The 17,968-nt window shown below is 40.5% G+C and overlaps 1 protein-coding gene across 1 annotated transcript in view; it reads right to left on the bottom strand.

Moving 5' to 3' along the window:
• Positions 1–14,667, bottom strand: part of CCDC77 (coiled-coil domain containing 77) — a 43,265-nt gene extending 28,598 nt beyond the window's left edge. Inside the window, exons 1-5 of the mRNA XM_059683912.1 lie at positions 14,575–14,667; positions 11,715–11,769; positions 8,239–8,292; positions 5,989–6,232; positions 2,856–2,998 (exon numbers count right to left, since the gene is read on the bottom strand). Of these exons, the coding sequence (XP_059539895.1) occupies positions 2,856–2,998; positions 5,989–6,232; positions 8,239–8,276 (425 nt within the window). The 5' untranslated portion in view covers positions 8,277–8,292; positions 11,715–11,769; positions 14,575–14,667. The remainder of the gene's footprint in view (positions 1–2,855; positions 2,999–5,988; positions 6,233–8,238; positions 8,293–11,714; positions 11,770–14,574) is intronic.
• Between the last annotated feature and the right edge of the window lie 3,301 nt (positions 14,668–17,968).

Raw genomic sequence — 17,968 nt, 5'->3', positions numbered from 1 at the left:
AATCAAGGCTCAACTACAAGACTGTGCACACAGCCCACACAGGAGCACACCTAGAGTGCCCAGCTCAGGTGGGGAGGCTGTGCCACTGGGCCCTACAGGACACCTACTACACAAGGCCACTCTACCAATTCCAGGAGACATAGCAGCTCTACCTAATACATAGAAACAAACACAGGGAAGCAACCAAACTATAGAGACAAAATAACATGTCACAAATGAAAGAACAGGAGAAATCTCCAGAAAAAGAAGTAAAAGAAATGGAAGCAAGAAAACTACCACATACAGAGTTCAAAACAATGGTTATAAAGATGCTCAAGGACTTAATGAGAAATTCAAGGAACTTAGTGAGTACTTCAAGGAACTTAGTGAGAACATCAACAATATAAAAAAAGGATCAGTTAGAAATGAAGGATACACTGACTGAAATTAAGAATAACTTATAAGGAATCAACAGTAGAGGACACTGAGAATCAAATCAGCAATTTGGAATATGAGGAAGTAAAAACACCCAATCAGAACAGCAAAAAGAAAAAAGAATCCAAAAATATGAAGACTAAGGAGCCTCTGGGACAACTTCAAGCCAACTATTCACATCATAGGGCTTCCCAAAAGAGAAGAGAGAGAGCAAGAAGTTAAAAACCTATCTGAAGAAATAATGACAGAAAACTTCCCTTACACCTGGTGAAAGAAATAGACTTACAAATCCAGAGTCCCAAACAAGATGAACCCAAAGAGGCCCAAACCAAGACACATTATAATTTAAATGCCAAAAGTTAAAGACAAAGAGAAAATCTTAAAAGTAGCAAGAGAAAAGCAGTTAGTTACCTACAAGGAAGCACCAATATGACTATCAGCTGATTTCTCAACAGAAGCTTTGCAGGCCAGAAGGAAGTGGCAAGGACACTATTCAAAGTGATGAATAGTAAGGACCTACAATCAAGATTACTCAGCAAAGCTCTCATTTAGAATTAAAGGTCAGATAAAGAGCTTCAGAGACAAGAAAAAGCTAAAGGAGTTCATCACCACCAAACCAGTATTACATGAAATGTTGAAAAGTGGAGGAGGAGGGGGAGGAGGAGGAGGAAATGGAGAAAGAGAAGAAGGAGGAAGGAGGAAGAAGAAGAGAAGGAGAAAGGAGAAGGAGCAGGAGGAAGGAAGGGGAAAGAGGAGAAAGAAGAAGGAGGAGAAGAAGAAAAAGAAGGAGGAGATAAAAAATAGAACAATAACATGGCAATAAATACATATCTATCAAAATACATATCTATACATACATATCTATTCAAAATTGAACCTAGCCCTAGTTGGTTTGGCTCAGTGGATAGAGTGTTGGCCTACGAACTGAAGGGTCCCAGGTTCGATTCCAGTCAAGGGCACATGCCTGGGTTGCAGGCTGGATCCCCAGTGGGGGGTATTCAGGAGGCAGCCAATCAATGATTCTCTCTCATCAGTGATGTTTCTATCTCTCTCTCCCTCTCCATTCCTCTCTGAAATCAATAAAAATTTTTAAAAAATTGAACCTAAAAATCAAAATAAACAAGGAATCTAATGAACAAAATAAACTGATGAATAAAATATAACCAGAGGCATGAAAATATAGAAAAGACTGACATATCTCAGAGGGAAGGGAGGAGGAGGCAGGAAGAGATTAACCAAAGAACTTATATGCATATATGCATTACCTATGGACACAGACAATAGGATGATGAAGACCTGGGATAGGGCAGATGGGTGGAGGGGGGCACTGGAAGTGGGGAAGGAAAGGAGGACATCTGTAATACTCTCAACAATAAAGATTTTTTTAAAAAAGGAAAGACATATGCACCCATATGTTCCATTCAGCATAATTATGATAGCCAAGATACAGGAGCAACCTAAGTGTCCATCAATAGATGAATGGATAAAGAAATGTTGCACTATACAATGGAATATGACTCAGCCATAAAAAAATAATGAAGCCTTGCCATCTGCAACAACATGGACCTACAGAGTACTGTGCTTAGCGAAATAAATCATACAGAGAAAGAAAAATGCCATATGATTTCAGTTATATGTGGAATCGGAAGAATAAACAAACAAGCAGAATAGAAACAGACTCATAGATAAGAGAATATTTGATGGTTGCCAGATGGGAGGGAGTTTGGGAAATGGGTGAAAAACAAAGGGATTAAGAAGTACAACTTGGTAGTTACAGAACAGTTATGGGATATAATGTACAGTACAGGGATTACAGTCAATAATATTGTAATAACTGCATATGGTGCCAGGTGGGTACTAGTTTTATTGGGGTGATCACTTTGTAAGTTATATAAATGTCTAATCATTGGGTTGATCACATGAAACTAATGATACTGTACATCAACTGCAACTGAAAAGTACAAAATTCTTGTTTTTTAAAAGTGTACTATAGTGGATGCTGTGGAACATTTCCCAGATACCACCTCAGGACCAAGACCCCCACCCCTCAATTTGTTGAGTCCTTCTCCAGGAACTGCCTTTGGCTGGAGGGGGCTGCCTCTCTCAAGTTTACACCCCCTCCCTGGTGGCAGCCTACGTCAAATAACTGATCACTGTGAAGGTACAAAAGTCTGACTCCTTCGCCTCTGAAAGTCTGTCCCAGCCTCAGAGCTCCCTATAGGGCTGGCTAAAGCCTCTGTTACCACTGTATCACAGTTCAAATTCTTCCCCTGCTCAAGTCTCCTTACAGATGTCATTCTTGAGAGTCTCCCTACTAACCTGCAGGCAAATCTCCATCTCAGAGTCTTTTTCCTGGAAATACAACCTAACAGGGTTACCACAGAGAAACTTACCTTGATTTAGAAATATAACTCCCACATTTCCCTTCTCCTACTTGGTACCTGATTCTCAGTCGATCATTTTCTGAGTAGAGGCGCAAAACATGTTCCCGTTCCTGGAAGAGGCAGACTTGCATATCACTTAGAGCTTTCTGCAATTCAGCAATCTCTTCTTCCCTCTGCTGCAAATCCCATTCTAGTTTGTGCTGGGGAAAAGAAAAAAAAAGTAGTTGAAAAGATATTGAGCCTCACAGGAGTCTCTTATTGGATAAGAGATATTACTTATAAGGAATGGAAAAGTGAGTTTTTTAGAAATATTACAATGTGAATGTTTTCACCAATATAGACTTCAAATGACAGCAACAGTAAGTTGTATATTGACTTGAGTTTAAAAGCTACAGGGTGAGTATGATGTTTGCATATAATGTCAAAGCTCTCATATCTTCCTTTTACAGACTACAAAATCCAGAATGCCAGATGACTCACCTGTTCTATTCACAATTTTTTAAAAATGCTTTCTATTCAATAAGCATTATGAAATTTTGGAACACAAAGATGAAACGGTATGTTTCCTGCCTAGAGCTGAGGAATTTTGTGGACAGACATGCAAACAATTAAAATAATTATTTAATGGAGGAGTATGCCTGGTAAAATGATAGAGGGGGGAAGTACAGCAGGAGTAAAATCTCTGAAGCCTTTCTGGAAAGTCAGAGACCACCATCAAAAAGTTGAAACTTGGCCGTGGCTGAATGGCTCAGTCGGTTGGGGCATTGTTCCATACAACAAAAGGTTGCGGATTTGATTCCTGGTTCAGGGCACATACCTAGGTTGCGGGTTCAATTCCCAGTCAGAGCACGTATGGGATGCAACAAATCAATGTTTCTCATGGGTGTTTCTCTCTTTATCTCTCTCTCTTTCTGTCTCATTAAAATCAATAAAAAACATATCCTTGGATGAGGATTTAAAAAAAAGTTGAAACTTGAAAGATGAAGACTGCTAGAGACAAGATGAGGATGGGTACTCTCAGGAAAGAGAACAGTATATACCTAACCATCAAAAAGTCTTAAATGCTTGGACAACTACAAGTATTTCAATATTACTGAAGTGAAAACTGAGAGGCAGGCTGAAGAGGTATGAGACTGGAGGCTGGGATACTGGTTAAAGAGGATATTGCAATAATGCAGGTGAGTTATAATGAGAGTTTTAACTAGGGCTGAGGCAATATGGTGAAGATATAATGGATTAAGGGATATTTAGGAAGCAGAATCAATAGAACTTATTAAATAATTGAATACAGGGGCTGGGCATAATTACAGGCAATCATACCACTGAGTAAGACACAGAATAAAGAAAAGTGAAGAGGTAAGAAATGGAGGGAAAGAAAATGGTAGGGGTATATGTGGATATGTGGATAGAGTTGAAAAGGGAGTTTAGTTCAGATATAAACATATTAACATGGAGTTCAGGAGAAAAGACTCAACATTAGCTGTTTGGATGTTATTCCTGAGGTGGTATGGATAAAAATAAGACCATTTATGGTGGAATGTGCAAAAACGTTGACATTTAAGATTAAGGAAGGGGAACCATTAATGGAGACTGAGAGCTGAGATAAAAACTGGAAAAGAAAAATGACACAGAAATCAAAAAAGGAAGAGCGTTTCCAGAAAGCAGAGGTCAATAGTGACAGACACTACAGAGGTCACAGAGAGGAGAGATTGTTTTGGCAAATGGGATTAGAGACCACAAGAGCAGTTTTAGTGGAACAGTAAGGACAGAGACAAAACTGCAGTCAGAGAGTCATGAGTGGGTGATAAAGTCAAACTACTCCAGAAGTGGGGCTAAGAAAAGAAAGAGCTATCTACACAACAGAATAGAGGGGGAAGCACAGCTCAAGAATGGTGTTTATCATATAAATTCTAGACCTCCACATTATGGAGGAGTTCAAACGTCAACCCTTCTAGAAAAAAAAAGAAGAAAAAAAAGAATGGTGTTTTTTTGCTGTTGTTTTTTTAATTTGGGAAAGACTTGAGTATGTTTATCTAAACTACTGGGGAGAAAAAGCCCATGTTAAGCAAAAGGTTAAGAATAAAACACAAAGAGAAGAGAGATGATGAAGGGTTTATTAGGAAGAAAAAGGATGTGGGCCAGGGAGAGTGTTGAATCAATTCAGCTTGAAGAGGCAGAGATATCTTATCCCTGAAGTAATAAGAAAGAAAAGAGATGGACACGGGGAGGTAACAGTGTGGATAGGTGGGAAGGAGTCACTCATGATAGCTGGTTTTTCCTCTGTGAACCAGGAAGCAAGACTGCCTGAGGAGAGATGGCTAAGATGGGGCTGCAGGCTGGAAGAGAGTAGAGAAGATACAGCAGCACAGGTGGGGAGGGAGAAGGAACTGACTAGGGATAGGTAAGGAAACTGCTGTATAGTGACTGAGAATACAGATGAATTTGTTTACCATGAATTTATTTTCTAACAATTTGGGACCTTTTCTAAGACAGTGATTCTTAACTAGAGGCGATTTTTCCTGTGCCCCAGGATAAATTTGGCAATGTCTGCAGGCACTTTTGATGGTCACAACTGGGGGTGTGGTGAGGGTGTGTGCGTGCATATGTGTGCTACTGGTATCTAGTAAGTAGAGGCCCAGGATGCTACTAAACATCCTACAATTCACAGGATAGTCCCCACAGTAAAGAATTACCAATGCCAAAATGTTCATAGTGCCAAGGTTGACAAACCTTGCTCCAGGAGACTAGATCCCATTATAGCTAGACCTTTAGTTATGCACATGGAGCAAAAGTATAAGCAAGGGGTCATGTGCAGGCAGAAGAGTTATTACCAAAGTGAAGTGTGACGGGGTTCAGGTTAGAAGGCAAGGACATGATGTTAGAAACTGACACGCAACATTTGGAAAACTGAAAAGTCAAGCAGCCATGGAGATAAGAATAGTCAGGTGTACAGGGCTGAAAGAACTAGAAGTATAAGAGAGACCAAGACATAAAAGTTTAAGATTTTAGAGGTGGAGCAGTTTTGGGGTATTATGGTCTAATGAGGTACCCCAAGGGTAGGTAGCGAGGCTGGGGTAGAAGGGAATTGAAAAATATCTGTTTGTGATATAAGCTGTCACTTTGAGATCTTCTCTCATTCATAACTACACTTCATCAGAGTCCTAAAAGGAAATGCATCATCTCTTTTTACCTGTCCTTCACAAGCTTCTTTGTACAGCTCCAGTTTCTTCAGCAGGTCCTCATTTTCTGCCTCACACTCAGCCATCTTCTTTTGATAATATTCCAGAAGCTCCTGGGAAGGGCAGAGAACAGCCAGACGATCTTCGACGGAAGGCAAAGGAGTTGACTCCACTGAATCTGAGAAAGACACGCCCTTCCACCTGGTAGAACCACTGAAGCCATGCGCAGCACCATGCTTGGGAAGAGTTCTTGACCTATGTGAAATTAAAAAGGACATATTCATTAAACTGTTTAAACATACATAAAACAATTTCTTAAATAAAAAAACAGGTTTATGTTCTTAAAGTGTGTATAATTAATTTTTAAAATTCATGTTTAAAAAATGGAATATAAAGTAAGACCAGATAGTAACAGTTAGACATTTTAATACGATAAGATATACACTAACAGGAATAATTATACACTGCTGGTGAAATGCAACTTGGTGAAACTACAGATAAATGAATTGGCAGAATCTAGTAAAATTGCAATTCCTCTTGTTCTAAAGAAACTCATGCACATATGCACAAGGTGACACACAAGAAAATGTTCATAGTAACATTATGTACAGGGTCAGCATTAGGAACTATAGCCAAGTTACTAACCATACAACCACATCAAATTCTAATCTCTACCACTGGAGACATTTGAATGACACAGACCATGACTATTCAAGTTCTAAGGGTAATCAAAGATTGAAGGAGAAGCATTTTTAAGCCAAAACAATGACAGTTAGAAAATAAATGATGCAGAAGTGAAGAAACCCTCATGTGAAAAGTATTCCATTTTGGCTAATTGACTGCAATTTATCAGGTAAGAAAAAAGACAGCAGAGTGGAGAAACTTGATACCAGAAGTCCAGAGTTGTAGTTAATGATTATGGTCAGCACTTTTAATAAGTGAGCATGTATAGAAGAGATATTAAAATGTACTTTCAACTAATATGAAGAAAAAAAATCTAATATTATCTCAATCATTAAAAGCTCGTGAGAGCACTGGCCAGTGTGGCTCTCAGTTGGTGGGTATTGTCCTGTGTATAGAAGGGTTGCCGGTTTGGTTCCACCCCCAGTAGGGGTGAGCAGGAGGCAGTTGACTGATGTTTCTCCTCTCTCTCCCCTCCCCTTTTCCCCTCTCTCTCAAAATCAATTTTAAAACTTAAAAAAAAAAAAAAAATCTAGTGACAGAAATAGTATTTTACTTGATGTTTCCTGTTTCCAAGGCAGCTGCCTAATAACTACTCTGGGGAACAGGTTAATAGATGAACTGAGAGGCATTCCTGAGATTTTGCAGATGAGGCTGTGGCAGTGAGGATGAGGAAGATGTGTCATGTAACAGGGTGACGACAGAACCAGAATTCCAAGCCCCTGGTGTATGCTGGCTGTTTCTTCTGTAGTCCAGGAGGCACTGGCATCTACTAGGCCCATTCAAACTGTCTAGATTCTGGTATTATTATTTCATATGCACTACTTAAAAAATAAAAATAAATGCACTACTTTTTACTCTAAATTCCACATAAGAAGAATAGAGAAATGAGTCAAATATAGTTCAAATCCAGAGTTTGGAAGTATGTTGCCAAAACTCTTCTAGTTCCTAAACTAACTTGCACGAAGGCTACAGAAATTTTGAATTTTTTAAAATTAAATTTATTGGGATGGCACTGGTTAGAAGTCTTGATTCTTTTTTAAAAAATTATTTTTATTTTTGTTAATCCTCACCGGAGGATATTTTTCTTTCTTTTTTTCTTCTTTTTTTTTTTTTTAGGGAGAGGGAAAAAGAGAGGGAAAGAGAGAGAGAAACATCGATGTGAGAGAAACACATTGATTGGTTGCCTCCTGCCCAAACCCTGACCAGGGCTGGGGAAGAGTCTGCAACCCCAGGTACGTGCCCTTGACTGGAATTGAACCCAGAACCCTTCAGTCCGCAGGTCGATGCTCTTCCACTGAGCCAAACTGGCCAGGGCTTGATTCTTTTTGAAAAATATATATTGTTATTGATTTCAGTGAGAAACAGAGAAGGAGAGAGAGATAGTATAATGAGAGAATAACTGATTGGCTGCCTCTTGCACACCCCACACTGGGGATCAAGCCCACAACCTAGGCACGTGCCCTGATCGGGAACCGGGCCATGATCTCCTGGTTCCTATGTTGAAGCTCAACCACTGAGCCACAATGGTGGGACAGTCTTGATTCTTTAACAACTCAAAAAATAAGCAAATGTCTTACTTTCTGCAGACAGGGGTACATGTTGGGGTAAAGTTCATGCTGTCCTTTTCACACCTGTCAAATACATAAAAATTCAGAATGAGAGGGCAGGAACAGAACAAAACAGTATAGCACACAGAGACTGGATCCCTCTCCAACATTACACGTGCCTGCTGGTAGAATGTGATGTTTTAAAATGTCGTACTAGCCCTAACCGGTTTGGCTCGGTGGATGGAGCGTCGGCCTTCGGACTGAAGGGTCCTAGGTTCGATTCCGGTCGGGGGCATGTGCCTTGGTTGCGGGCACATCCCCAGTGGTGGGTGTGCAGGAGGCAGCTGATCGATGTTTCTCTCTCATCGATGTTTCTGGCTTTCTGTCCCTCTCCCTTCCTCTCTGTAAAAAATCAATAAAATTTATTAAAAAAAAAATAAATAAATAAAAATAAAAAATAAAAATAAAATGTCGTACTATTCTTTAAAGTAGTTCTGAATCCTGAAGTTCTATGACTCTTGAATTTTCATAAGGTATTCTTTGTTATTATTTTCAAATAAAATCAGAATGGCATTTATTATTTTAAATGGATAAGAACAAAAAGAAAACCCTCCTGAGTATGAAGGTTATCTGCAACAATGCAAAACAAACTTACAATCCTTTTGCTGAAATTATAGGAGAAGGGAGATGCAAAAAGTTTATAATAAGCAAGAGATAGTAAGTGGAAATTAAGGTAGAGGACCCATTATGCTAAATTTAAGATAAATACAAAGCCATTGATATTATCTTTATTTAGTGTGTGCTGTAGCTACTGTTTTATCTTAGAGAAAGAAAAAAATAATACTTATAAGCTTTAAAAGGTTCATTCACAATCCCCATTCCAATTGATGATAGATCTTTTTTTTTCTAAGAGAAAGTTTATTTATAAAGTTACAGAGGTAGCAGAAGGGAGCCAGCTAGGCTGTGTAGGCTCAGAAAACAAGTTATAGAAGCAAAAAAGAGCCCTTGAAAGAAGAAGGGGAAAGGAAAGGCAATGAGTGCTACTGAGAGGGAGAGCTGCTGTGAAGACAGATCCTAAATTCCTCTACTTTGAACAATCTTATCACAGAGATTTACAGGAAGAAAAACCTCAGGGAAGGAATACCAAAGTGAGGGAGGGAGAAGGAAAAGAGGGGGAGGAGAGAAGGGGAAGAAAGAGAGTAGGGGAGAATAGGGGAGAGGGAGTTTGTTTTTTTTAATTAGCTTTGGGGAAAGCTTTCTTATCAAGCATGCTTTATCAATCCATTCTGAGCCAGTCAAGAGATGATGTATCCCTGGCCAGTGCTGGTCAGTGGTTAAGCACTGACCCATGCACCAAGAGGTTGCTGTTTTTTTGTTGTTGTTGTTTGTTTTTTAATATATTTTATTGATTTTTTACAGAGAGGAAGGGAGAGGGATAGAGAGTTAGAAGCATCAATGAGAGAGAAACATCGATCAGCTGCCTCCTGCACACCCCCTACTGGGGATGTGCCCGCAACCAAGGTACATGACCTTGACCGGAATCGAACTTGGGACCTTTCAGTCCGCAGGCCGACGCTCTATCCACTGAGCCAAACCAGTCAGGGCACGAGGTTGCTGTTTTGATTCCCAGTCAGGGCACATACCATGGTTGCAGGTTTGATTCCCAGTTGGGGTGCAGAAGGCAACTGATTGATGTTTCTCTGTCACATTGATGTTTCTCTCTCTCTCTCCCTCTCCCTTCTTTTCTCTAAAAATCAATGAAAATATATTAAAGAAAAAAAAATGATGTAATGTCCTATTCTTGTGTTCTACCTAGTATATATCTGCTTATAATCTTCAGTCCTTTGGGGAAGATTTTTGTGAAAAAGAGTGAAGAGATAATCACTATTGTTAATTCTGTAACCATTTTCCTGCTATGAACTCAAGTGCCTCCCCATAATCATAGAAACCATTTTTTCATTGGCTTCCAGGACACCACATGTTCCTGGTTCTCCACCTTCCTCACAGGTCATTAATTTTCAGTCACTGATAATTCTTCCTTTTCTTTATACTTTACTAGAGGCCTGGCGCACGGATTTGTGCACTGGTGGGGTCCCTTAGGCTGGCCTGTGGGGATTGGGCCAAAACCGACTCTCTGACAACCCCCAACGAGTCCCGGATTGCAAGAGGGCACAGGCCAGGCCAAGGGACCCCATTGGTGCACGATCAGGGTTGGGGAGGGACTGCGGGAGGGCTCCAGGGCAGGTCTGGCCCATCTCACCCAGTCCCAATTGGCCGAACCCCAGCAGCATGCTAACCTACCAGTTGGAGCATCTGCCCCCTGGTGGTCAGTGCACATCATAGCGACTGGCAGAACAATCAAACAGTTGGACACTTAGCATATTAGGCTTTGATTATATAGGATTGCCTTGGTGACCTCATGAAATCTCATGGTTTTCAGGTGTACACCTCCAGTCCTTCCTCTGCCCTCCACTCAATTCACACATATCTGACCACCTACTTCATATCTCCATTTGGATGTCTAACAGGTCTCATAAGCTTAAGTCCAAAACTGAGCTCCTGATATATAACTCCTACCACCAAGCCTGACCTTTTCTCAGAATTCAACATTCCAGTAATGATTAACACTAATCCACCAGTTGTTTAGGACAACAAACTTAGAGAAATTTTACTCCTATCTGTGTCTTATGTTATCAGAGGCCTGGTGCACGAATTTGTGCATGGATGGGGTCCGGCCGGCCTGCCCCGATCAGGCCGATTGGGCCAGGCTGGCCGGGAGGAGGGGCTGTGGGTGGTTGGTGAGCTGGCCCCCCCCCCATTGGGGTGGGGGGCCATCAGGGGCGGGGCTAGCTGGGGGGAGGGGCTGCAGGAGGTTGGCCGGCCGGCTCCACCCCATGGCTGATCTCCCAGTCCAGGGGACAATTTGCCTATTAGCCTTTTATTATGTAGGATACTCAATCGTTAGCAAATCCTAATGACTCTATCACCGCCATATCTACTCAGATTTTATTTATTTAAAATATTTTTTTATTGATTTCAGAGAGGAAGAGAGAGGGAGAGAGATAGAAACATCAATGATGAGAGAGAGCCATTGATGGGTCGACTCCTGCATACCCCACACTGGGGACCAAGCCCACAACCCAGACATGTGCCCTTGACCAGAAGTGAACCTGGGACCTTTCAGTCCGCAGGCCGATGCACCATCCACTAAGCCAAACCAGCCAGCACCATCCCCCACCTCATTAAAATATATTTTCATTGATTTCAGAGAGAGGAAGGGAGAGGGAGAGATAGAAACATCAATGATGAAAGAGAATCACTGATTGGCTGCCTCCTGCATGCCCGCTACTGGGGATTGAGCCTGCAAACCGGGTATGTGCCCTGACCTGGAATCAAACCAGGGACCCTTCAGTCCCAACGCTTTATCCACTGAGCCAAACCAGCTAGGGCACAATCTCCCTATTTATTCTCTTGTTTAAAAGATTATTTTCCTTCTTCAAACTTACGTTCTTCTACAAAACTTCTCCAAATTAGGCCAATTTGACTCTAGTAGAAAATAACCTAGAAAATAAAAATGGTAATTGGGTTGGTATGATAGATACAGGTGACATTTTAAAATATAGTTTTATTGAGATATAATTCACATTCCATACAATAGAGTAATTTAAAGTGTATCATTCAATGATTAGTATATTCACAGATAGGCCCAACCATCACCAATCAATTGTACAACATTTTTACCACTTAAGAAGGAACCCTATATCCTTTAGCTATCACCCCTGTGCTCCACCCAGTCCTCCCCGAAGCAACCACTACCCTACTTTCTGTTTCTATAGACCTTCCTATTATGGGCAGTCATATGAATGCAATCATACAGTATGTGGTCTTTTGTGACTGGCTTCTTGCACTCAGTGTAATGTTTTCAGTACTTGCTGTAGTCAGTACTTTATTCCTTTGTATGTCCAAATAACACTACATTTTATGAATATGGATGACATTTTAAAGATAAATATCACTGTTCTAAAACTAATTAAGAGTAACTTGGAACTTTAAAACAGTCTTCCAACAACCTGCAATCTCTTCTCCCTCATAGATAGTCTCACTCCTTCTGGGCTATTGCAAATCTACAAAAAGTTGCTTATACTCACATTTTTTTTTTTTATAATCGCTAACAATCTAACTTCTACTACATCTGTTCTTGGTCAGCAGACATACAATTTTAATAAATTTCGTTGCTCTTTTGGGTTCCTATCTATCATCCAACAACTCCCTTCTTGATATGTATGCTTAATTTGTCAGTGTTGATCACCCTTTTTTTTCTTTTAAATATATTTTATTGATTTTTTACAGAGAGGAAGGGAGAGAGATAGAGAGTTAGAAACATCGATGAGAGAGAAACATCGATCAGCTGCCTTCTGCACATCTCCTATTGGGGATGTGCCCGCAACCCAGGTACATGCCCTTGACCGGAATCGAACCCGGGACCCTTCAGTCCGCAGGCCGACGCTCTATCCACTGAGCCAAACCAGTTTCGGCGATCACCCTTTTAAAAAAATATTGCTTTGTAGTTGAGAGTGTGGATTCTGAAATCAAACAGACTTGAGTTTGAGTCAAAGGTCTGTCCCTTTTTAGCTGTGTGACTTCAGGCAAGTTACTTAATCTCTAAACTTCAGTTACTTCTTAGAAAATGGGGAGAACAGCATATTTGTTATAGGTCAGTGTAAAGATTAAATAAACTAATGAATGAAAGGGCTGACTGAGCACAATGTCTGGTACACAACAGGCATTCAGTAACTACAGATTATTTTTACTGAAAATGTTCCTCCCTTGGTTCAAAGGTTCTGTCCTCAACTTTCTTTTTACTACTTCTATCCATTTCTTTGGAAACATCATTATTTTCACTGCTTTTGCGACTACCTCTATCATTAAAACACTACCTGGCATAGAATAACAACTGCTTGTTAAATGAACAAATAGATCTCTTTCTATCTCCTGTTTTGAATTTCCAACTATGTAATGGACATTTTCATGTTTATGTCCCATTGGAGCTTGAAATGTTTAACCAAAAGAGGAAAAAAAAATCACTGAAATCATATATTTTTTAGCACCTCAAAAGGAACACTTCCTAAACCTAATATATCATCTTTTCCATCCAAACATGTTCCATTGACTTTCCTATTTTAGGTACTAAATTCAGCATCTTCCAAGCAACCTGAACTTGAAAATTTTAATTCATTATTTCATTACTACTTCTCTTGACCCTCTCATGCAACCATATAATAGTCATCTATATCCTATCTCGACAATAACCGTGGTAATTCAGGATCTCCCTATCCTCTTATCCTCTCTACTACAATGGCTTCACTGTTCTACACACACCTGGTCTCCCCTGGTCCATCTTAAACATCATAAAAGTCATCAGTAGCATCTGACAGCCAAATGCATTAAATCAAACTCAGCCTAGAGGTCACTGCTTTCTTTCTAAGGACCAAACCTATCTCGCCTGCCTGAGTTCCCTATACTCCCTCTAAGCATATCCTTGGTTTCCAGATAGCTTTCTCGCCTCCTCGCCTCCAGTTCCTCCAACTGGAACAGAGCTCCCTCCACTTTCATAATTTCACTTAATGAAATCCAGTCTGTCCATAAAAACTCCAATAGTACCTCCTTCAGCTCTTTCCCGAGTCCCTCCATCCAAAATGATCTATCAAAATTATCTAACTGCGAAAGGACTGCAGCTGTAATTCTCTAAAAGTTAACATATTAGAGTTCTTTGCTGCTACCATTTCTTCCATGATAGTGCACGTCCCTTGCAGGTAGAAACTGTGCCTCACTCTTCATTGTACCCCCTCCCCCCAAAAAACTAATGCCCTTGCTTGATGGGTTTCAGCTAACTTGTATTCCTACTCCTCTGTGACACCCTTGTTTAGGTATATTTTTTAGAGCCTATCTACTTACAATTAACATTTGTTTAGCACTTTGACATTTACTTTATCTAAGCCCACAACAACTCTGTAAAGTACTTTTTATTATCCCTTAATTTAACAAATGAGACTGAAGCTTAATTAGACTAGCTTGGCGTGAGGGCATACCGGAACCCATCTCCAGGACGTCCTAATTCTGTACTCTTTTTTCAATTCCATCCCGTTTCCAACTCCCTCGTCGCTATAGCTCCTCAATGCTCTAGCACCCCGAAACCCTAGCATCTTGTAACTTTCCCCTTCCGGTCCCCAGCCCTCCTGACGACCCCCTTCCCCCCCATACTACAGGCTCAGACCCCTCTCTTCCGCAGTTACTTCTCCCTCACCTGGTTTTCCTCCCCAAGGCCCCTAGCCTAGCCCCCTCCCCGGAACCCGAAACTGTACTCACGCCACGCCAAGCCACCGGGTCGCAGAACCCAACGGAAAAACAGAAGTTAAATAGGGGAGCGTCGCGGCGCCACCGAACGTGCACGAATTCGCCCAATCGCCCACAACTTTACACACCCATGGGTGTGCGCACCAATAGGAAGGTTATTCACATAGGGGCACGCCCCACTCCACCCTTGCCCGCCTCTTACCGCGCAGAGATGCTGGGAAATGTAGTTTATTTCTGCACACTGCTCTCTGGGCGGAGGATGTAAGGAGCCTATAAGCCAGCTCTCCCGGTGTGATGTTTGAGGTCAGAACCAACTAGTTCTGGGCCCTCCAAGTTTATTTTTGCTCAACGACTTGGTTTTCATGAAAAAATGATGCAGAAACGCGATGCATAGTCATGGAAAGGATCACAGGACTATTATGTGTTGTAACGTACAAGCAGGTGAAGATAAGATAGTTTCTCCTTCAGTACACTGGTGTCTTGAGCCAACAGAAGGCCTGTGGCTTAATTTGTACAGTCAGGGGATTCTGTATATAAATGCTGTTATTTTTGTTAGATAGCAGATTCCTGAGATGTGAAAACTTGGCTTTAATAATATAAGCTAGCTAAAAAGCCAATTGTGGTTTCATCTTTCCAGAAGAGAAGGTGTCCCAGGGGTAGAGGAAAAGGAACTTAATTTTTTTACTTAAAAAAAAAATTGTTTGAGAGAGAGAAACATCAGTTTGTTGCTCCACTTATTTATGCATTCATTGTTTGACTCTTGTATGTGCCCTGACCAGGGATTGAACCCCCAACCTTGGTGTATCAGGACAATGCTCTAACCAATGTTTCTGGCCAGGGGAAAGAAACTTTAGTCTCAGAGCTGCAGCTACTGCTATGGAAAAGCTGAGACTCTTCACTGAAATTAGACCTAAGGATGTCTAAAAGAAACTTGCCATCGTCTCCTAAACCTGACTTTTCCCCTTTTGTGATTTTCGTTATTAGTTACATCAAGATCTTCCCAGACACCTTGGTTCAATATATATTTCTCTCTTTTGGCCCCTCCTTTTTTTTTTTTTTTAAATCCTCACTCCAGGATATTTTTTCATTGATTTTTAGAGAGAGAGTGGAAAAGAGAGGGAGAGACAGAGAGAAACTTTGATGTGAGAGAAACACATTGATTGTTTGTCTCCTGTATGTGCCCTGACCAGGGCCCAGGCCTGGAGGAGCCTGCAACCAAGGTACATGCCCTTGACTGGAATTGAACCTGCGACCTTTCCGTCTGCAGACTGATGCTCTATCCACTGAACTAAACTGGCTAGGGTGCCTCTACATTTTTAAAAAGCAAATCATGGTGATCTTATCTTCATGTTGGTTATTAAATATATATCTTCTTATTTATTTCCACTGCAGGTCTCATTACCTTTCACTTGAACTACTAAAATATTTTTTCTCATTAACTTTGTTTTAATGAATTTCAAAATTCTGTGACAGATTTTTGGTCAAGTTGTTTCCATTAAAAAGTACTGATGTTGCCCGGCCAGCATGGCTCTGTGGTTGAGCATCAACCTATGAACCAGGAGGTCACAGTTCGATTCCCAGTCAGGGGCACATGCCTGGGTTGTGGGCTCCGTCCCCAGTGCAGAAGGCAGATGATCAATGATTCTCTCGCATCATTGATGTTTCTCTCTTCTCCCTTTCCCTTCCTCTCTGAAATCAATAAAAATATATTTTGTTTAAAAAGTACTAATGTTAAAAACTAATAAAAGCTGCCACACACAAAATACACAAAACATTCTCCTTTCCTTCTGAAGGTTTTGCGATGAATTGTAATCATTAACCTGTCTTATACTATTAAACTTAAATGGCCAACCAAGACAAACAGTTCTGAGACTGTTCTTCCACCACTGATTAAGAGTGGGGTGGTAGGTATTGAGATAATATTGATTTAGCCTGAGTTTTCTGGGCAGACTTGGTGACTTTGCTAGCTCCAGCTGCCTTCCTGTCCACTGCTTTGATGGCACCTAAACCGTTAGTCGGACAACCCCCCAGGGGTCCCAGATTGGAGAGGGTGCAGGCTGGGCTGAGGGACACCCTCCCCCCCAGTGCATGAATTTCATGTACCAGGCCTCTAGTCTATTCTATAAAAGATGATTATTTAAAAATAAATAAACAAATAAAAGATGATTTTTTAAAAGCACACTTCTGGACATGTCACACTCCTGGTCATAAACTTTTGATGATTCCACACAGAGTAGAAGATGAAGTCCAGATAGTAATATGGCATTCAAACACTGCCACAGCCAGACCCCATTATTTCTATCATTATAGATAACTAGTTATTTCTGAATGTAACATGGTACTTTTCAGCTTTGTCTAATACTCTTCCTTTTATCTGCTTTGATCCTTTCCATTAATTTACATCCAGAAAATTCCTACCAAAGCCAAAGCAAATACTGTCTCCTTGATTGAAAGTAACCTCTTTTGCTTTGATATTTATGTAGCAAATTGTCATTGTATTATTATAGCATAGCTTATATCCAAATGTCATCAATATTTCTTTTTAATTTTTATTTATTTATTTTAGAGAGAGAAAACATGAATTTGTTGTTCCACTTATTTATGCTTTAATTGGTTGTTTCCTGTATGTGCCCTGACCAGGGAACAAAATGACAACCGTGGTGTATCAGGATGATGCCCTAACCAACTGAGCTACCAAGTTGAGGCAAATGTCATCAATCTTTTTTTTTTCTTTTTAATATATTTTATTGATTTTTTACAGAGAGGAAGGGAGAGAGATAGAGAGTTAGAAACATCGATGAGAGAGAAACACCAATCAGCTGCCTCCTGCACATCTCCCACTGGGGACGTGCCCGCAACCCAGGTACATGCCCTTGACCAGAATCGAACCTGGCACCTTTCAGTCCGCAGGCCGACGCTCTATCCACTGAGCCAAACCGGTTTCGGCAAATGTCATCAATTTTGAGTCCTTCTCTGACTACCCTATCCTCCCTTACCATCCTCCACTCCCTCCACTCCCTCTCTTTTCTACTTTTATTTTTAAATTTTTTTCCTTTTCTACTTTTAAATAGATCTTATCAGCACCTAAAATAGTAAATTTTTATTTGCTTATGTTTATTATATTATCTCCCATCACCACTAGAATGTAAGCTTCATGAGTGGAGATAATTTGTCTTTTTGTCATATATCCAGCATCCAGGAGAGTGCCTGACACATAGCAAGTACCTAACTGGTTTTGGATGCATGCATAACATTTCTCTCTACATGTGTATTGCCTCTCCTATTAGATTGCTCTCTTTTCATTCTATATCTAGGTAATGTGTCATCATTCACTCAAATGCCAAAAGTTAATTCTCAACCCATCTGTCTCTTACAACCACCTAATAACAGATTGATAATTCTTTTT

This window comes from Myotis daubentonii, chromosome 2 (assembly GCF_963259705.1).
Source record: "Myotis daubentonii chromosome 2, mMyoDau2.1, whole genome shotgun sequence".
Classification (NCBI taxonomy): Eukaryota; Metazoa; Chordata; class Mammalia; order Chiroptera; family Vespertilionidae; genus Myotis; species Myotis daubentonii.
Note: the sequence above shows the minus strand (reverse complement) of the source record. Positions and strands in the feature narration are given on the sequence as shown.